Consider the following 17,456-nt stretch of genomic DNA (forward strand, 5'->3'; position numbering starts at 1 on the left):
ATAAAGCACGTGAGTAAATAGCCAAAAATCACTCATTCTCAATAAAAGTTGTTGCTAAAACATGCTCCTTTCGCAAAAGTTAATCACCTCCTATTTTTCGAATTATGAAGATGTAGGGCGACTTGAATGGCACGCTACACCTGCTGAAGTAAACTGTTCTAAACTGTTACTTTAAAATTCTGTAGAAATCATCACAATCTGCAATATCAAAAAATATACACTGTTCAGTCACATTAATGTGACCACCAATCAAAATCCTGAATAACCACATTTTGCAGTATGGACCACTGCAGGATGTGCAGAGAGAGAGAGTCTGTGAGGTTCTGGAAGATACTGACATGGGAACGGAACCTGTCGACTCCAGGGGCCATGCCCAGCTGCACTAGGTTTGTTGACTGAGGATCAATGATATGAACAGCCTGTTTGAGGTGCTCCCACAGATTCTTGTTAGAGTTTAAATCCAGGGAGTTGGTGGCCAGGTCAGTATGGTAAACTCATCCTGGTGCTCTTCAAACTACACATGTACACTTCAAGCTGTGTGATATGTTGCATTGCGCTGCTGGTAGATACCATCTTGCCAAGGAAAAACAACTTGCACGTAGGGGTGATATCCCTTGTACCTTACAGAACTACAAGATCACACAGGTACCACACTCACCCTCTTCTGGCCCGAACCATTTCTATAATTGTTACAGGGTGTTTGCTTTCAGACATTTCAAACCATACCCCCAATGCCCATCTGTTCGATGGAGTGTAAAACATTGATCAGAAAAGACCACTTGTCGCCACTCAGGAGACGTCCAGTTACGGTACTGGTGTACCAATGAACTGCAGTCACCATGGGTGCATGAGTGAGATGTCCGCTGAAGAGGCCCATACGCAACAAAGTTCGCTGAATAGTCGTTGAGGAGACACTGTTAGTAGCTGCTTGGTTCATCTGCGTGGCCAGTTGCTCAACAGTTACAGGTCTACTCACCTGTCATCTATGGCCTGCAGTGTACCACAGCTGCCTTGGCGCTGGTTTTAGATTGCGCCGTTTTGCTGTGCACAGTGATGCTGTAACTAAAGTGGCAGGCAAAAAATTTACAAACTTGGTTGTTTCAGAACTACTTCCACCTTTGGTCTGTAAGCAAATGATCATGCCCTCTTGGATGTCAGATAAATTGCTACATTTTCACATTATGACAATGACTGCACTATTATCCACATCCCCTGATATGCTTCATACATGCTCCAACGCTACTGTTGCGGCCTGCCATCTGTGAGTCGTTATTGCATGTTGATGTTGAAAATAGGTGGAGGTCACATTAATGAGACTGGACCTTGTATTAGCATTTTTTCCTCTGTGATATGATGAAGTGTCATTTTCGTAACAAAACTGAAATACACCTTGCCTGTGTAGAACAGAATAACAAGGGAATAACACACTAAAGCTCCATTCACACTAGACGCCAAAGGAATTAAACAGCAAGCGATGTCACTATCAAATTGTGCATACACGCTAGATAACCCATCAGGACAACTGACTTTCGCTTAGCCCAGCCTTGGACGATGAATGTGAGGATGTAAGATACCATGAGCGATACTGAAGTCCAAAAATATGATCAGAATAGGGGGTTTCACTGGTTTCTGGAAATAATCATAACATGTTAATTGTCATTTTATGCTCATAACATGCTGTTTTTCCTCTTGAACTTCATTATTTTAAAAAAATGAAAATGATATTCAACTAATTTGAAAGTCCACTAAAATGCTCCATTTGAATCATGTGGTGTCTTTGACATCACTGGCTAGTATGCTGTTCCTACTGTCTTAAAGCTGTGATGTCTGTGAAGTGTCTGGCTAGCACACTGATTCTTCTGTCTTAAAGCTCATTAACAGTGATACCTTGTTTCGCAGTTTATGTTTCGAACAATTTACAAATGGTGTGTAGTACCACATTGTACAAATACATCTATAAAAAGTTATAAAAAATTGTTTTTGAGTGTCCCAAAGAATGAGAAGATGCATAAAATGTGGCTGCAACTCGCTTGTAGAGATCCAAGTGAGATGGTGATCACTATGTGTATTTATTCCTGTATGAATTATTTTGATATAAGGTAACGTCATTTGTAGCGAAATATATAGTGTTCTGGGGTGCTATTACAAATTTGACAAAATAGAGCCTCCTTAAGAGCAAGTTTTTTTTTTCGTTTCCTTTCCTGTTCTCTTCACTAAATACTACTGTCTTCTTAAGTCCACTTTATTCATAATACAGTTGTGTAACAGCTTTAAATTCTGTATGATATTACATATTGATATCTATTTTCATATATTAGCTCCATTATACACTTGATCAATTTGAGATAAACCACAAGAATGGTGTTAAGAAAATGTGTTTCGTGTCTGACATAGCTATATTCTGAAGAATCTGAGAAACCATGTAACAATTTCTGACCGCATTACTCTTTGCAAACAAGTCATAGAAGACAGCGGTTTTCCAGTTCCAACTGTCTCCAATGAGCCTGTTATATAGCTGTACGATTTTGGCAAAGAGAACTTACGAAAAATGTAATAAAACCAGCACATTATGATAAATAGAAATCTGGTCCTGCTTAAGCACTTTTCAATCATAGTGTTGCAGCAGTTAAGTATACAGTAGAACAAGACACTTTAACGTTCTGTTCTGTCAACTGTATATTTTGTAGACTCTATTTTCTTTTGGTTTAAATTAATGACTTGGAGGAACAGAAAAACTGCAGTGTGTAAAGATGTTGAAGGCAAACACATTAGTCCTCTGCAGCTCCCCATGAATGTTATTATGCTGGCTGAAAACTGAGAAAAGAGGAAATCAGTAGTATTTCTGGCAACAACCACAGAAGTTAACTAGCAGAATTATCTTCTGAATGAAAAAAATTGTCACTGTGTTTTATTGAACATGGTTTCACAAGTTGCTCTGGGAAACCTTTTCATCATAGTCCAAGCAAATAATCCAGTTCCAGATTCCTTCAGCTTTAAGACAATTCTGCGACTTATTGCTGTGTCAGTATTTCCTCCACAGTCGCCGTCCAGTGCAGTTTTCATGTTTATTATTTCCAGAACATAAAAATCTGAATTGCTTTTGAAGAATGAAGAGACCACAAATGCATCAACTTTCGGAGGGTTTCCACTATCATCCTTCACAAAATTCTTTGCCATTGTCGCTTAAAATTCCTAAATGCGTTTTCCATTACTAAATAACGAAACTGTTTGCAGGAAAAACGTGGAAAACCCTAGTCACTTCAGGTAACACTCCTATAAAACACGTATAGCTTTGCCTTATTCCTAGCCTGTGACATCACCAGAGTGTCAGCCAGTAACAGAGCATTTTCAATCATGTGACCAAATCTTGAAATTTAATGATTTTTAAGCTTTAACTACATAAAACTAACACTGACAATACTGGCCGAAAATGCTGTTTTAATATTATAAATATTCCGAATAACCACAACAATCTGAACAATATTTTTAACACAGGAAAGTGGTCTATTACAGAACAGGCAAAGGTTATCAATGACCATACCAAAATTTATATTGGATATCCTTGATAAAGTTTGTACAGTAAACGCCTGTAAAGTGAAACAGTAGGAAAAGCGCAATCCATAAATTTCAGAACATTGACATATATTTTGTAGTGATAATACATTCATACAAACATATCAGATAATGTTTATATGCAGTGCTTTTTTTCTGAAAAAGTTTGAGGGTACTCCGACATGGGATATAATGCAGCGAAAATTAGTTATAACTGAAGCATGGGATACCACCCGTCTGCTTTTAGCCATGACGTCATCAACATGTCGAAATACAAAAAAAAATGCTATCGTACTCTTCAGTAGACTTTACAGCTCAAATGAAGCAGGCGATACTGAGAAAGTGGTATCGAACACATCAGTTTACATCACCTCAAATGAAGCATGCGATTTGAGCGTATGCATATCCGTTTAGCACTACCATCGCCCACTATTAGCGAGCGAAGGCACAACATGCTTGTCGAGCTGCCTGCCAGCGATTCAGTTGTTGAGAAGGTTGCCGCAGCTTCGAAATGCTTGAAACAGTCAATGACATCGATTTTCCCACCAAAAACTGCACTGGTATCATTCGTATTGCAATCACCAACACGAAAAAATGAAAGGAAAAATTTACGTCCGTGAAATAAATCTTTGGCACTCTTGCAAGTTCTCAACATCGTAAAAAAATTGCTTTGTCGACGCAAAGTTTAGGAGTAAGCATCCCCTAGCGTTCTCCCAGAAAAACAGCACTGTTTATATGGCAAAGCAAAGGTCCTATTTACCTTATCTGTTGTGATATTTTCTTTATAAGTATCAAATAACGTCAAAAACATCTGTACTTTCCCCTTTCAATAGAGCTGACCTTTTCACCATCAAATTAATGGTTATTATGAAAATTAATGGTTATTGAAGGTTATTATTAAAATTTCTTCATCAGTGTATGTTCTTATTTTTACAAATTGTAAGCTTTTTTCTACCCAGGTATTGTAAAACCTAAAGGTCGATTTACACTTAACAGAACGAAATGAGGCGGAACATAATGTCATAACAATTCACACTGCATTTCAAATGGCAGCAATCACACAGGCTGTAAACAGAATGTCAGGGTGTCTTAGGAAGAAAGTTTTGACTTTGACGTTGGTGTGTGGCGGGGGGAGGGCCAATGGTGTCGTCGTCTACTAGTATCGGAAGATAACCTATTCTCGCAACACTCAACTCATATTATAGCATCGAGTTCGTACTTTTTCGTTTTCTTAGCCTTTATTTTATTGTTGTGTTTTGTTTTGTTTCCTTGGTACAATGCAAATGTTCCATTACAACTTTGTTACTTTTTTCGTGTTGTGTTCTTCTGCAAGAGAGACCAGATATCTAGGAGGGAAAGAAAATTTGGATCTACAATACTAGCATTGAGAAAACACCTTCTGTGTATAAATAAGAACATAACATGATGAAGTCCTTTTCGTTAAATAACCGTTTTTAACAGTGTAAACATCAGCTTTATTGAAGCACAGAAAAGCCGGCCGCGGTGGTCTCGCGGTACTAGGCGCGCAGTCCAGAACCGTGCGACTGCTACGGTCGCAGGTTCGAATCCTGCCTCGGGCATGGATGTGTGTGATGTCCTTAGGTTAGTTAGGTTTAAGTAGTTCTAAGTTCTAGGGGACTGATGACCTAAGATGTTAAGTCCCATAGTGCTCAGAGCCATTTGAAGCACAGAAATACAGTTGTTTTAGACTTTGTTTTGGACTTAGAAAGAAAAAAAACATGAAATTATAAAATAAACAAGCTCAATGTGACTGTATAATCATTATATATTTCACTTTCTTGAAATGTTGCTCCAGTTTTCAGCAGTTTACCATACAAATTTTATCAAGAACATCCTTGCTTTAGCCATTAACAAATTTTGTCCTTAGTTCTGATATTATATTCTGGCTTTTTGAATCACACAGGGTATTTTATCACCCAACGTCAGTGTCTGGTGGTGGGCTAAGCAAAGTGACGCTGCTTGGACGTTCCATCTAGTTGGAATATTCCACCATTTGACAGTGATGTCGCCTGCCATTGCCTTGATGACTAGTGTAAATTGGCTATAAATCAATTTTTGCTTTCATATATCGGAAAATTATCTGCAATATTCTGGCAAGAGAAATACAAGAAGGAACTTCTCAGCGACGCCAAAATTATGAAACGCATCTGTGTCAGCATAAAATCTGCGCCGAGTAGCTGCACTATGTCCTTAGATTATCATACATAGATTCGCCTAAGAAAAATGCTGCCACTATCATGCACTCATTTTTGTCAAATGAATTTGATCACGGGTGTGAATCGTGTATAGATTATATGCTGAACGTGAGATGATAAGCGTTTATAAAAATGTTGTCGTGACTAAATAAATACAGTGATAAGAATTTGTTGGACCATCAAGTGTACAGTCTGTTTTTGAAAGCATAGGCCTACATCGAAGAGAGATAAGTTCTTTTATACATGTAACGTGTCTTAATAAAATTTATTATCATAATGGACACTGAGAAGATACAAAGTACGTTGCTTCCTTAATTTTGCGAATTTTATTGCCTATCAATAAATTTGATTCCATAAGATATTTTTGGTTTTTCGTACATGTTGAAAACTTTTTTTCTGCAAATGCCTTGTTTCTGTTTCTTTTTATTGTTTGTTTACATTCTAAAATATTCAATAACACCGCCAAAATAATCCAAGTGTTCGAGGTAAACAAATAAGTAAAGAAGAATGCATCTGATTTACGTCGAAATTCTTGTAATACTGTATACAGCAGTTATGCGGCGTCTTACAGTTGGCCCCTAGCACTTAAATGCTGCAAACAAATTGACCAAATATGAGTGACCTATAGACATGGGGGTACAATTACTATTATACCTCCATGTCTATAGGTCAGTATCTGAGATCCCATCGTAAATATGCGGATAATTTACTGTGGTCAAGTTCATCATTGCAGCATTGTATTTGAAGTTCTTTGCACTGCTTCGAGCTTGTAGGCATAAGCTTAGTGTCACGCTATCTTATCTAATACGAAAAATGGCGCAGATATTTCGCAGGGTGAATGTCTTGTGCGCTACTACTACGTGTGAATTTGTGCCAAAATATGAACATTCGGTGGTTGTTACGCTGGATTACGATCCTCAGGGCCTCAGCGCAAAAATTCGGAAAGGTAATCAGTCTTATTTCTCTTTAAATTCTCTTGTACCAAACATCTCATTGTGTGTATCCGACGCGTCTTTTTGAAGAGAAAAGTATAGGAAAAAAGAGCAGTTTTGTTCAGTTATTCTCCAAGTTATGCATAAGGACGTTCTTAGTCATCGCAATTCCTTTATTTCTCTAGTAGTCACTGAAACTCACTCTGAGACTTGGATACCGGTACAAACCAAGCAAACTTACTTTTATCGAAATTTCTTAGAAAAGTTTGAGATTAAACATTTAAGGCCATTGTACTGTGGAAAATATTTCGTATGTAAAACTGAACATTCGGAGCGCATTAGAAATATCTTTGTTAAAAAGGAAAGTTCTAGTTTGAAGAGCGTCGTCTTGAAGTGATTACTATTGGTCGTGAACAGCTGTAGTGTATAGGTACTAACAATAACGTTGACGACATATGATTAACTCTGATTTTTGCGAAACAGTATTTTGACTGTTGCTTGGTAATACCAGAGGCGAGAAACGTCAGAGCGCGACTTCAGCGACTTGTTTATTGAGTGAACTTTCGTTTCAGATTTTGGATGAAAGAAGTGTAATTGACAGCACTTCTTCTTTACGTATGAAGTGGCTGATGTTTGGCCTATTCGTATTGTGGATATGCGAGGGATCTCCTGTAGCATAGTTGCAGTTTCATAGTAATGAACCAGCACTCAGAGGAATATTTTGAGCTTGTCCATGTCTGAACAGCAGGTTGTTCACGGATATTTTCTGAATAGTTTGGTACAAGAGATGTTGGTCTCCTGTTGCTCATTACAGAGTAATTTCTGATTCACATTTATTTTTGTATCTGTAGTGCAATAAAAATATCTGCACAGATAGTGTCGATGGTATACTGTGTGTGTCTCATTTGGAAACAAACGTGGTGCCATTCACTCACGGTGCTTGCTGTTGAAGACAGTAATGCCCACTTTACACCTATTGAATGAGGTGGCCCAATGGTTAGAACACTGGACTCACATTTGGGAGGATGGCAGTTGAAATCTGCAAATGGCTGGCCAGATGTCTTCTGTGATTTCCTTAAATCACTCCAGGAAAATGCCCGGATAGTACCATTGAAACTGGGCATTGCCAGTTTCCTTTTCCATCCTTTACAATTGGGTCAAATCTCATAAACAAGAAAAAGTTATGTGTACATGGGTGGGTTACATTTATTGAATTTTGTTGCAGATTAAGATTACTAAATTCCAGCTCTGTAAATGACCATGATGTAGCAAGTTTTCACAGAGAAATAACTGTTTGTAAACCTATGACATGTTCCACATCATGGTGGGTTGTTGTGTGGGTGATATTTGGAAAATGCAGAAACTAAACTAAATAATGAAGTCAGTTCTTGAATGTTACTCTCACTGTTCTGAAAGGAACAGTATGTGGGCACTAGTATTTATAATACTTTGTAAATGAGCTACCCAGTAACATGCCCTGTAAATCTATGCTTATTGCAGAAGATGTAACATTGGTAAGATGTATGCAAACTGTAATTACAAAATTGGGAGTACCGTAAGTTATGTAATACCTAGTTAGAATGTGAAACTTTTGAGTAAAATATGAACAGTTTTCAAAAAAAAAAAAAAAAAAAAAAAAAAAACTATTGTTTAATTCCTTCTGATTCCCCCCTCCATATCAAAATTGTTTTGTGGTGCAAATCTCATGGGGAACCCAAAAAATTTTTTTACAGGAAATGTAGTTTTGTATAGGAAAGAAAAATGTGTAGGTATAACTCAAGATAGTCTGTAAATAAATATAACAACTTCAAAGAGTGATATATCAACAATTTGACTTAAGAAAACAATAGTTACGGATGTACAGATACAAATCTATCCAATATATTACCTTCATTGACACATTATGTCTCGCTAAATGCCTTGAAAAATAAAAAAAAGAAATGTCTGTGAAAGTGGTTCACACTCTTGAATTCAAAAACTGTTGTAATCTAAATTGCTAAGTAATTTGTGAGACTTGTTTATTCAATAAACGTTGATATTGTCCTGGTATAGTGTGCAAATGCTGAGTGGTGGATATATTAATTAAACAAACAGAAACAGGAAACCAACATTAACATTGACTTGTATAAATTATCAAGTCACGTTAAACATGAGGCCCAAAATATATTTTGGTACATGAAAATGGCAGTGTGTGGTTTCTTCTATTTCATTTTTAGAGTGAAGCACTTAATGTTTCCTGAGACTCCCACTATATTTTAAAAAAATTATTTATGGATCTTTTAGATGTAATACATTATTTGTTACATTAGAATATGTTATTTGTTTTACTCAATAAAGTAGTAGTAATTATATATTATGTGTTCAGATTTGGTAAAAGTATTTACTGCAAAATAAACTGCCGTAGACCATCGAATATCTGAATGCTGATAAACTTAAACATTGGCTAAGTGAAAGCATTCAACAAATTTAAATTTACATGTCCTATAGAAATTCTGCTGATAGTGATGTGGCTATTTCGGTAGTTTTCCCTACATGTCATCATGGTTGACTTCCAATGTTTACATCTGAATCTTCACTTGTGACAGTTCATGCTATTGTACAATTCATGACGATGACTAAAATGTCACACTTTTAGAAATATTTCGTTTGGTCATTGCTGGCTTTATTTTGTTGTTAATCAGCGGAACATTAAATCTGCAACATATCTTTAGTTCTAAGAGTGTTCATAATGTTATATACTACTTTTCCATTTTGAGACTTTGTTGAATAAACTGTGTTGATGTGAATGTATTATACTGTTTTATTCTATACTCAAAAAATTGTAGAGTATTAAAAATTTTGTTATATTTGAGAAAATTTTGAATATTATGTTGTTTAGTCACGAATTTGTCAAACAAGTTCATACACATGCATACATACATACAGCACTTGTCAGTTTATTCTGACTTTTGAAGCAGTTACTGTTTGAGTGTACTGTATTTTGACACTAGGGGTAATGGCTACAAATGCAGGTTTGTAAATATGAAGTACTAACAGAATGTTAGTTTGGTTTTCAAAGTGGCTTTTCAACAGAAATTGCTATATATGCTTTCACTGAACAAATATTAAAGGCTTTTGACAATTGAACATCACCCATTGTTTTTTTTTTTTTTTTTTTTTTTTTTTTTTTTTTTTTATCACTGTGTGAATCGTGGAAATCTTCTAGATAGCTTACCTATTGTGGTATGAGTGGTACAGTTCACAAATGGTTAAATATGAATTAAACTTGAAGAATGAAGAAGATTGAAATTAACTATACAGATAGTCTACAAAAACCAACCAACCTAAGTGGGGAAGTATCAAGAACAGTGTCCTACAATGTTCAATCTTGTGTCCCTTATTGTCCCCAATATATATTAATAGCTTGCTACTCTATATTCATGAGGATGCAAAGTTAGTTCTTTTTGCTGATGATACCAGTACAGTAATCCCACTCAGCAAACAAGAATTAACTAAGGAAACTGTAAATGCCTTTCACAAAATTAAGTGGTTCTCTGCAAATGGATTCCCACTAAATTTTGAGAAAACTCAATATGTACAGATCTGTACCGTAAATGGCATAACACTATTGATAAACATAGACTTTGAACAGAAGTATGTTGGTAAAGCAGAATGTTCAAACTTCCCAGTTTTGTGCACTGTTAAGAAATTGAATTGGAAGAAACACATTTATGATCTGCTGAATTGTTTGAGTTCAGCTATTTATTCTATAAGGGTTATTGCAGATTTTGGTGATAACCATATCAGTAAATTAAACTATTGTGCCTGTTGTAATTCACTGCTTTCATATGACGTATTTTGGGATAATTCATCATTGAGAAGGAAAGTATTCATTCCACAAAAGTGTGTAATCGGAATAATAGTTGGAGCCCACTGGAGATCACCATGCAGATATTTATTTATTTAAGGAATTGGGTTTATTCACAGTACCTTCACAATATTCACTTAAGAAATTAGGTGCCAATAACCCAGCCCAATTCAAAAACAATAGCAAATTGCATAGCTGCAAGACTAGAAGAGAGGATAATAAGTTTTACTATTCTAGTTTAAATCTGACTTTGGCACAGGGGTTGAATTATGCTGCCACAAAAGTCTTTGGTCCTTTACCAAATAGCATTAAAAGTCTGACAGATAGCATTTAAAAAACAAATTAAAATAATTACAGAATGACAACAACTACTACTGAATAGATGAAGTTTTAGGTATTAATTAAAAATTACATAACATAAAGAAACCTTACGTTAAACTGACTTCCCACATTATTACGAGATGTTGTATTCATGATCTATGGAACAAGTATTAATACAGTGCAATGTAATGTAGTAATGATAAAGCATCTCCACCCATTAAAACCTGTTAAAGGGAATGTTACTCTTGGAACCTGTTGATTGCATCAATTTTCTGCAATTATACAGTGGAAATTTTAATGATTTGTTTAGAGTTACTTTGCCCTCACATTGAAGAATAATACACAAGTATGCGAAAATTCATTCTCCTCTACTAGGTCCTCCAAAGACAGTTCATTAAGATATGGCAGTGTGGGAACATATAGCCTACATGATCCGTTTAAGAACCAGAGAACTTAGATTTTTCTATTTTTATTGCACTCCTCTTTGTATGCTGTACATAGAATATTGATATTCCTCTTAACCTCTTCCTGCATAATATGCACGGGGATAGGTAATACCTCTACCATTTTGGTACTTACCACTGCTATTTTGTTTTTATCCTTGATCGTAATTTCTATGGCTGTGGAAAGTCATGATACACTGCAATGAATTGAAATAAAACAATTTTTCACAAAGCTTATACAGTGAAAAATCAACACTAACAATGTTTGCCATATTGTCAAATTTTCTGTCAATCAGAATTTCTGGCACACACATCAAACAGCACTGTACACAGTCAAATTTTGGCAACTATAGTAAAATTTGACAAATTGTTTGGTCATTTACAAGGGCCTTAAAACACATTTGTGGTACGTGACTGTTGTCATGGTATTCAAAACATGTTTGATCAGTTTCATCTTTTGAAGCAAATGTTTGCCTGCTACATTAAGATTTGTCCTTGAAACTTCTGTAGAAAAGTGTTTTTCTGTTTGTATTCTTGTGTTTTAAATCACTGTGGTTTTCAAAACCTTTTGTTATTATCTGTGCTATCTGAATTCCTCAGTGTGCTTCACTTAAGGAATTTTACTAATCTGTCTTACTTCTTTAGTTCCCTGTAGTGTATTATTGCATTCACCATTCAACAACCTTTTTAATTCTGTCTACATCTAGCATATCCTTTCACTTTTTGGTGTTTTATACAGTGTCATAACTAATAAACACCTGGGCTGATTAAATTAAATTTCAGATCGCTATATGAATCGGATGTATTCAGTATTCATTTTGAATACTTCCTCTCGAAGTTGGATGTGGCAGTTTTAAAGTTGTAGCTTTTATTTGCCTAAATGCCCGCATCTCGTGGTCGTGCGGTAGCGTTCTCGCTTCCCACGCCCGGGTTCCCGGGTTCGATTCCCGGCGGGGTCAGGGATTTTCTCTGCCTCGTGATGGCTGGGTGTTGTGTGCTGTCCTTAGGTTAGTTAGGTTTAAGTAGTTCTAAGTTCTAGGGGACTGATGACCATAGATGTTAAGTCCCATAGTGCTCAGAGCCATTTGCCTAAATAAGTTTACATTAATCTCAATAGGGTGATCAGACATAGGTTGATTACTATCTCTTTTTTTCAATAGTTACAACTGAGTAACACACTATTAGTTATTTTGGAAATCAATGAGACAATAACGTCTCAAACCTGATAAATGTTTTAGCTGTGATGACAACATTGTTGTTGTTGTTTTTCTGAATTTTATCGCAGATATTCCTTGTGCTTTTGACACTCTTCAATCATCTACATTTCTTTTTTTACATGGGTGGCAGTCAATAAGTTCTGACATGTTTATATCCACTGCTGACTCTTCCCTTAATAATTTACACCCAGTATGTAACATCAAATTTTCTGTGAAAAATGTTTCTCTAGCATATTCTAGGTATCATTTTGATTTGTATCAACAAAAATATTATTGTCATGGCCTACTTTCTGATAATGTAAAATTATCACCATTTATCTGTCAGCGCATTAATTCATCTGCTTTTCCATCACTTGGTCCCAATGTATTGAAAACTGTTAAAAAGGCAGAAAAATATTTGAAGCCTATAGTGATATTAGGATGAGGGGTGTTCAGAATAAGATAAGAAACAACAGTGTGGGTAACATTGAAGTCTGCATTCAAATGTAGTTGCCAGAGCCCTGAGCACAGCCATCTCATTTTTTAATGAGCAGGAGGATTTCCTTCTTACGGATTTCCTGCAGCCGTGACAGGAGCCAGTCATTCATTGTTGGCCTCCAGTTTGTCATTAGAGCTGCTGTGCTTCCCCCTGAGATGTTTTCTTAGCAAACGAATCACATGGAAGTTGGAGGGCTACAGGTCTGCAATACAAAAGCTGCTCCCACTTGAATTTGGCCATTACACACTTTGTGTACATAATCTTGATTTGTTCTTTATTAAATTGGCATGAAGTTGTATGAAGATGTTTGACACTGAAGGTAATTTAGATCTCCAGAGTAGGAAACACACCTGGGCTGGTGGAATCTTTTTTCAGTTACGTATTGTCACAGATTGGATTAGCTGCTCCGTTAAGTGAGATTATTCATTAATATCATAAACTGCTTCCAGGATGTGGAATAAATTTCTGGTCACACATTTCATGTTTGCAGAAATATTATGAGCCTGACACTACCTTTAACAAAGTGGCGTGTACCATGCTACTTCAGCCGCCAGCAAATTTATTGACAGACTGTGTAGTGAGACAGAAGATAAAAATTCCTTGTGAATTATGTGACAATCTTTGTTCGTTACTCAGTGATTGACATTCTGGTTCACAAGTTATATTACTAATTTAACAGAAAATCTTTCATGTGTTTAGGTGAAATCTGCTTGTCAGCTTATACTGTTACTGAGAAATTTGTATGCATAAATTTCGTATTCGTATTAGGATATGGATAGTGGTAGAGAAAAGTTGCGACACTGTGCTGTTGAGGATTAAGCTGCACTTTGCTATTGTAATTGTGCTAACATGAGAAACAGAGCTGTTACCTTTATGTTGAGCACAAATGAAGATAGAAATGGACATTCAGACTTAATGAATACTTGTTTCTTGTAACTGCAAATTAATTAGCTTTTTAGAAATATTTAACCTGCTGACACACCTTCTGATATCACCTATCTATTTTTGCCTATGAAATTGTGAAAATGGCAAACAGGAAACATCCATTGAAATCCAATAAGTGTAAAATTATGGTGAGTCTCACGATCTTGCATTTGTTGGATTTAGTAAGTCAATTTAAATTTAACCTAGGCCAATGCGGCAGATCAGTCTCAACACAACCTATATTTCAGAAAATAATACAAAGTAAAATATTATCAGTTTCCTGTTCTGTTCTTGTTTGCACACTGACGTTCAGTATTGGTATGTTCAGCCACAGCAGCTTCTCAATACTAGCCCCGTGTTGTGTATCACACAGTATAGAAAATGCATCATTCATTTTTGTAGAATTCATATAGCACAGCAAACAAAACAGAAGTGCTGACATTCAGTATTGATTTCAGATGTTGCCAAGTGCTGGGGGAAAAAAAAAGTTGCTGAGCATTTTTTAATTTTCTTGTGTTTTGGGCTAAAATATGGGTAGCACTTCTTATCTTCAAAGAAAGCCAGCATTTTGACTTAGTTCAAAGTACCACACTGTACTTTCGATTAGCCAAAGTTCATGAAGTAATTTAAAAATTTTCCAACTAGATCTGGTACATGCATGGATCACATACTATATATACGGAAGTTATGAACATGCCTAAATGATATATCTAGTTGGAACAATTGTTCTGTGCATCTTAATTATTTGTATGAAGTTGCATGAACTAGGTGAAACAGTCAGATCCTATATGCACTTTTGCATCAGTTTTGTAGAAGTTAAACACTTTCCATACAAAATATATAAATGTAAAATGTGAAATACTTATTCTCATCTATGGGCACACAGCTGCTCTGAATTCCCTGAGAGAAGTCTTCTTCCTGCATGGACTGTTTCAGTTTGAAATAATCAGTATTTCATGATTTAGCAATTAGCTAATTTAACCCCTTGGACATTTTCAAGCTACCTCTGTTCCTTTCCTAACATTAATTTTAAGCATGTAGTGTCATATATTCCACACATCAGTTTGGGGAAGACATGTGGCAGCATCCATGTGTAATTTCAATGAAAGTGAATTTAAAAGTGCTTCTAAGTCGCATAAGATATATAGATCCAGATGGTACTGAATCCTTTCTTGTGCTCATGACGTGTTTTGAGCATAGTCCATCACCAGATGACCTGGTGACAGGTAAAGAGAAGTGTTCATAATATCGTACAATACAGCCTAACCGAATAATTGAGATTATATAAATCTCAAATGAAATTAATTGTACACAATTTTTGAAGAACATGAATACATACCATCCAAGATCATTACATGCATTGTCAAGTATGCTGAATAATGTCTGTACAAAGGTCAAGCAAAACATGTCGTATACAAAAAATAGACTTAACCAATAGCTGAATACAGTGACATTGTCAAGGCACTGCTAACAGAGTCATAACATAAGCTTGTATTGGTACGGGGCAGCTCTTCTGATAATGTGTAAAATACAGATATTAATATAAAATAATAAAAGCTCAATTAGTACTTACGTGCAAGGTCACTTGTATAGTACAGTATAAAAGACGCACCATGTATGTTGTCATATAGAACCATATTTGGTATGATCATAGTTTCAGTAGGGGGCATACATCCAATGCAAAGTTAATTAAAATAATTATTTTTCAATAAAACAAAGTTAATTAATTTTCACCAACACAGTACAATACTGCACACTTTTGAGCTGGTGGGTGGCATGAATCTTGCATATGATCTGGATCTGTATTACTTATTCAACTTATCAGCATTTGTAAACTCACTTTCATAGTTACTGTTGTTATGGTTGCACACCTCTACTAGGACTTCAGGTCTGTTTTACAACATGTGTAATCTCAGTTTAAGTCTTACATGAAACTATTTTAATGTTTTGTATGCAGCTACAGTGACAAAACTCGCATCAAGGTCAAATTTTCTCTTTTTTACGTATGGGCTTGACATATGAGGTAGTTATGCCCACAATTACAATGGTTACGAGGATCCATTAAGGACACCGTCAAATGTTTTTTCATCTACACTGATGGTTCGATTATATGATGCTATATCCATACAATTTTCCACTGTGATGAAAATAAGAGATAGCTGTAAAATATTCAAGTGGAGGGGGGAATTAGCTAACAGCTAACTCAAAAAATAGTGTTTATTTCAAAATAAAACAACCTACACAGGAAATTCGCAGCAGTTGTGGACCCATACATACAAGACTCCTTGTCACTTTCATTAATGTCACAAGGTACAATTTTTTCAGGGAACTCATCAAGCAAAGTTTCCTACTAACAAAAGCATATGGTATGAATTATTTTAACAATATACCTATTTCAAACAGCATAGTTCATAGTTGTATGAGAAAGTTTCACAAATGTGCCAAATGGGCTGAATACTGCAGCTGACCCTACACTGATCAAATTGGTATGAAGGACATTGTTAAAGTTTGTGTCAGACTTTCTTAATTTCTTAAAAATTCCAGATTAATTTTTTTTTTTTTTTTTTTTTTTTTTTTTTTAAATTACATGGTAGGAAACTTTTGGAAATCAAAATTTCAATGTTGAGTTCTGGTGCAGGACATTTATCATGGCAGTGTGAGGCAAATCATAGCATTAGAAAACCCACTTCAGTTTGTAAATATCGTATGTTCTAGGGTTTGGTTTGTGCATAACGCGTATCTTTCGATAACAAAAAGTTTTAAGTATTTTTTTCATTTATAAACTGTCTTGTATATTTTCAAAGAGTTCTTTTTTTTTTATTTCAGATGAGAGTACTTACGACAGCATTGGTGAATATCCCATTTCGAGGGCAACTGAATGTGCTAGAGTGGGACCACAAGGTTATGTATTCACTTTTGATACAGAGAGCCTCCTGTTCAGATTTCAGAGTGTAGCAGGTATGAAGTTCTGCATCAATGCAATTTTGTTGTTTACTGCTTCTGTTCCGCCATGTCAGTCCAGTTTGTTGACTTAATCCTTTGATTTTATTCTCTCGTTCCTCAGATGCTAGAGCAGTTCACGAAGCTGTAAGCAAAGTAAAACTTGGAAAGGATTCGTCAGTTTTTACAGATCGCACTGAAGACTCTTCAGCCATGCAGTATTTCCAGGTGAAATTTTTTATACCAAATACATTGAAATAATCAGTAGCATTGTGTTAAAGTACTTCTAAGAGTGGCACCAAGCACATAATCTGAATGTTGTGATTTGTGAAGAAACTTTCATAATGGTGGCAGGAACAGATCACTGAAGTTGATGACCAATTCCATGGTTTGTAAAATGCCAGAGGGCATGATTTTTTTTTTTTTATTAACAAGATCTTTGTAGAGGTCATAGAGTAAGTTTGAGTCAGATGTCTGGCAGTTATCATTTGATAGCCTTATGAAATGATCATTTTAGCAAATCCTGTGAAATGTGGAAGAAACAGTTTTAAAAACTGATTTGGATGAAATCCATGGGGACTGAGCA

The 17,456-nt window shown here is 35.7% G+C and overlaps 1 protein-coding gene across 4 annotated transcripts in view; it reads left to right on the top strand.

Moving 5' to 3' along the window:
• The first annotated feature begins 6,538 nt into the window (after positions 1-6,538).
• LOC126248242 (probable histone-arginine methyltransferase CARMER) overlaps positions 6,539-17,456 on the top strand; it is a 105,980-nt gene continuing 95,062 nt past the window's right edge. For all 4 annotated transcript variants that reach the window (XM_049949082.1, XM_049949085.1, XM_049949083.1 and 1 more), the window contains exons 1-3: positions 6,539-6,714; positions 16,757-16,888; positions 16,995-17,098. In XM_049949082.1, the coding sequence (XP_049805039.1) occupies positions 6,582-6,714; positions 16,757-16,888; positions 16,995-17,098 (369 nt within the window). In that variant the 5' untranslated portion in view covers positions 6,539-6,581. The remainder of the gene's footprint in view (positions 6,715-16,756; positions 16,889-16,994; positions 17,099-17,456) is intronic.

This window comes from Schistocerca nitens, chromosome 3 (assembly GCF_023898315.1).
Source record: "Schistocerca nitens isolate TAMUIC-IGC-003100 chromosome 3, iqSchNite1.1, whole genome shotgun sequence".
NCBI classification, from domain to species: domain Eukaryota; kingdom Metazoa; phylum Arthropoda; class Insecta; order Orthoptera; family Acrididae; genus Schistocerca; species Schistocerca nitens.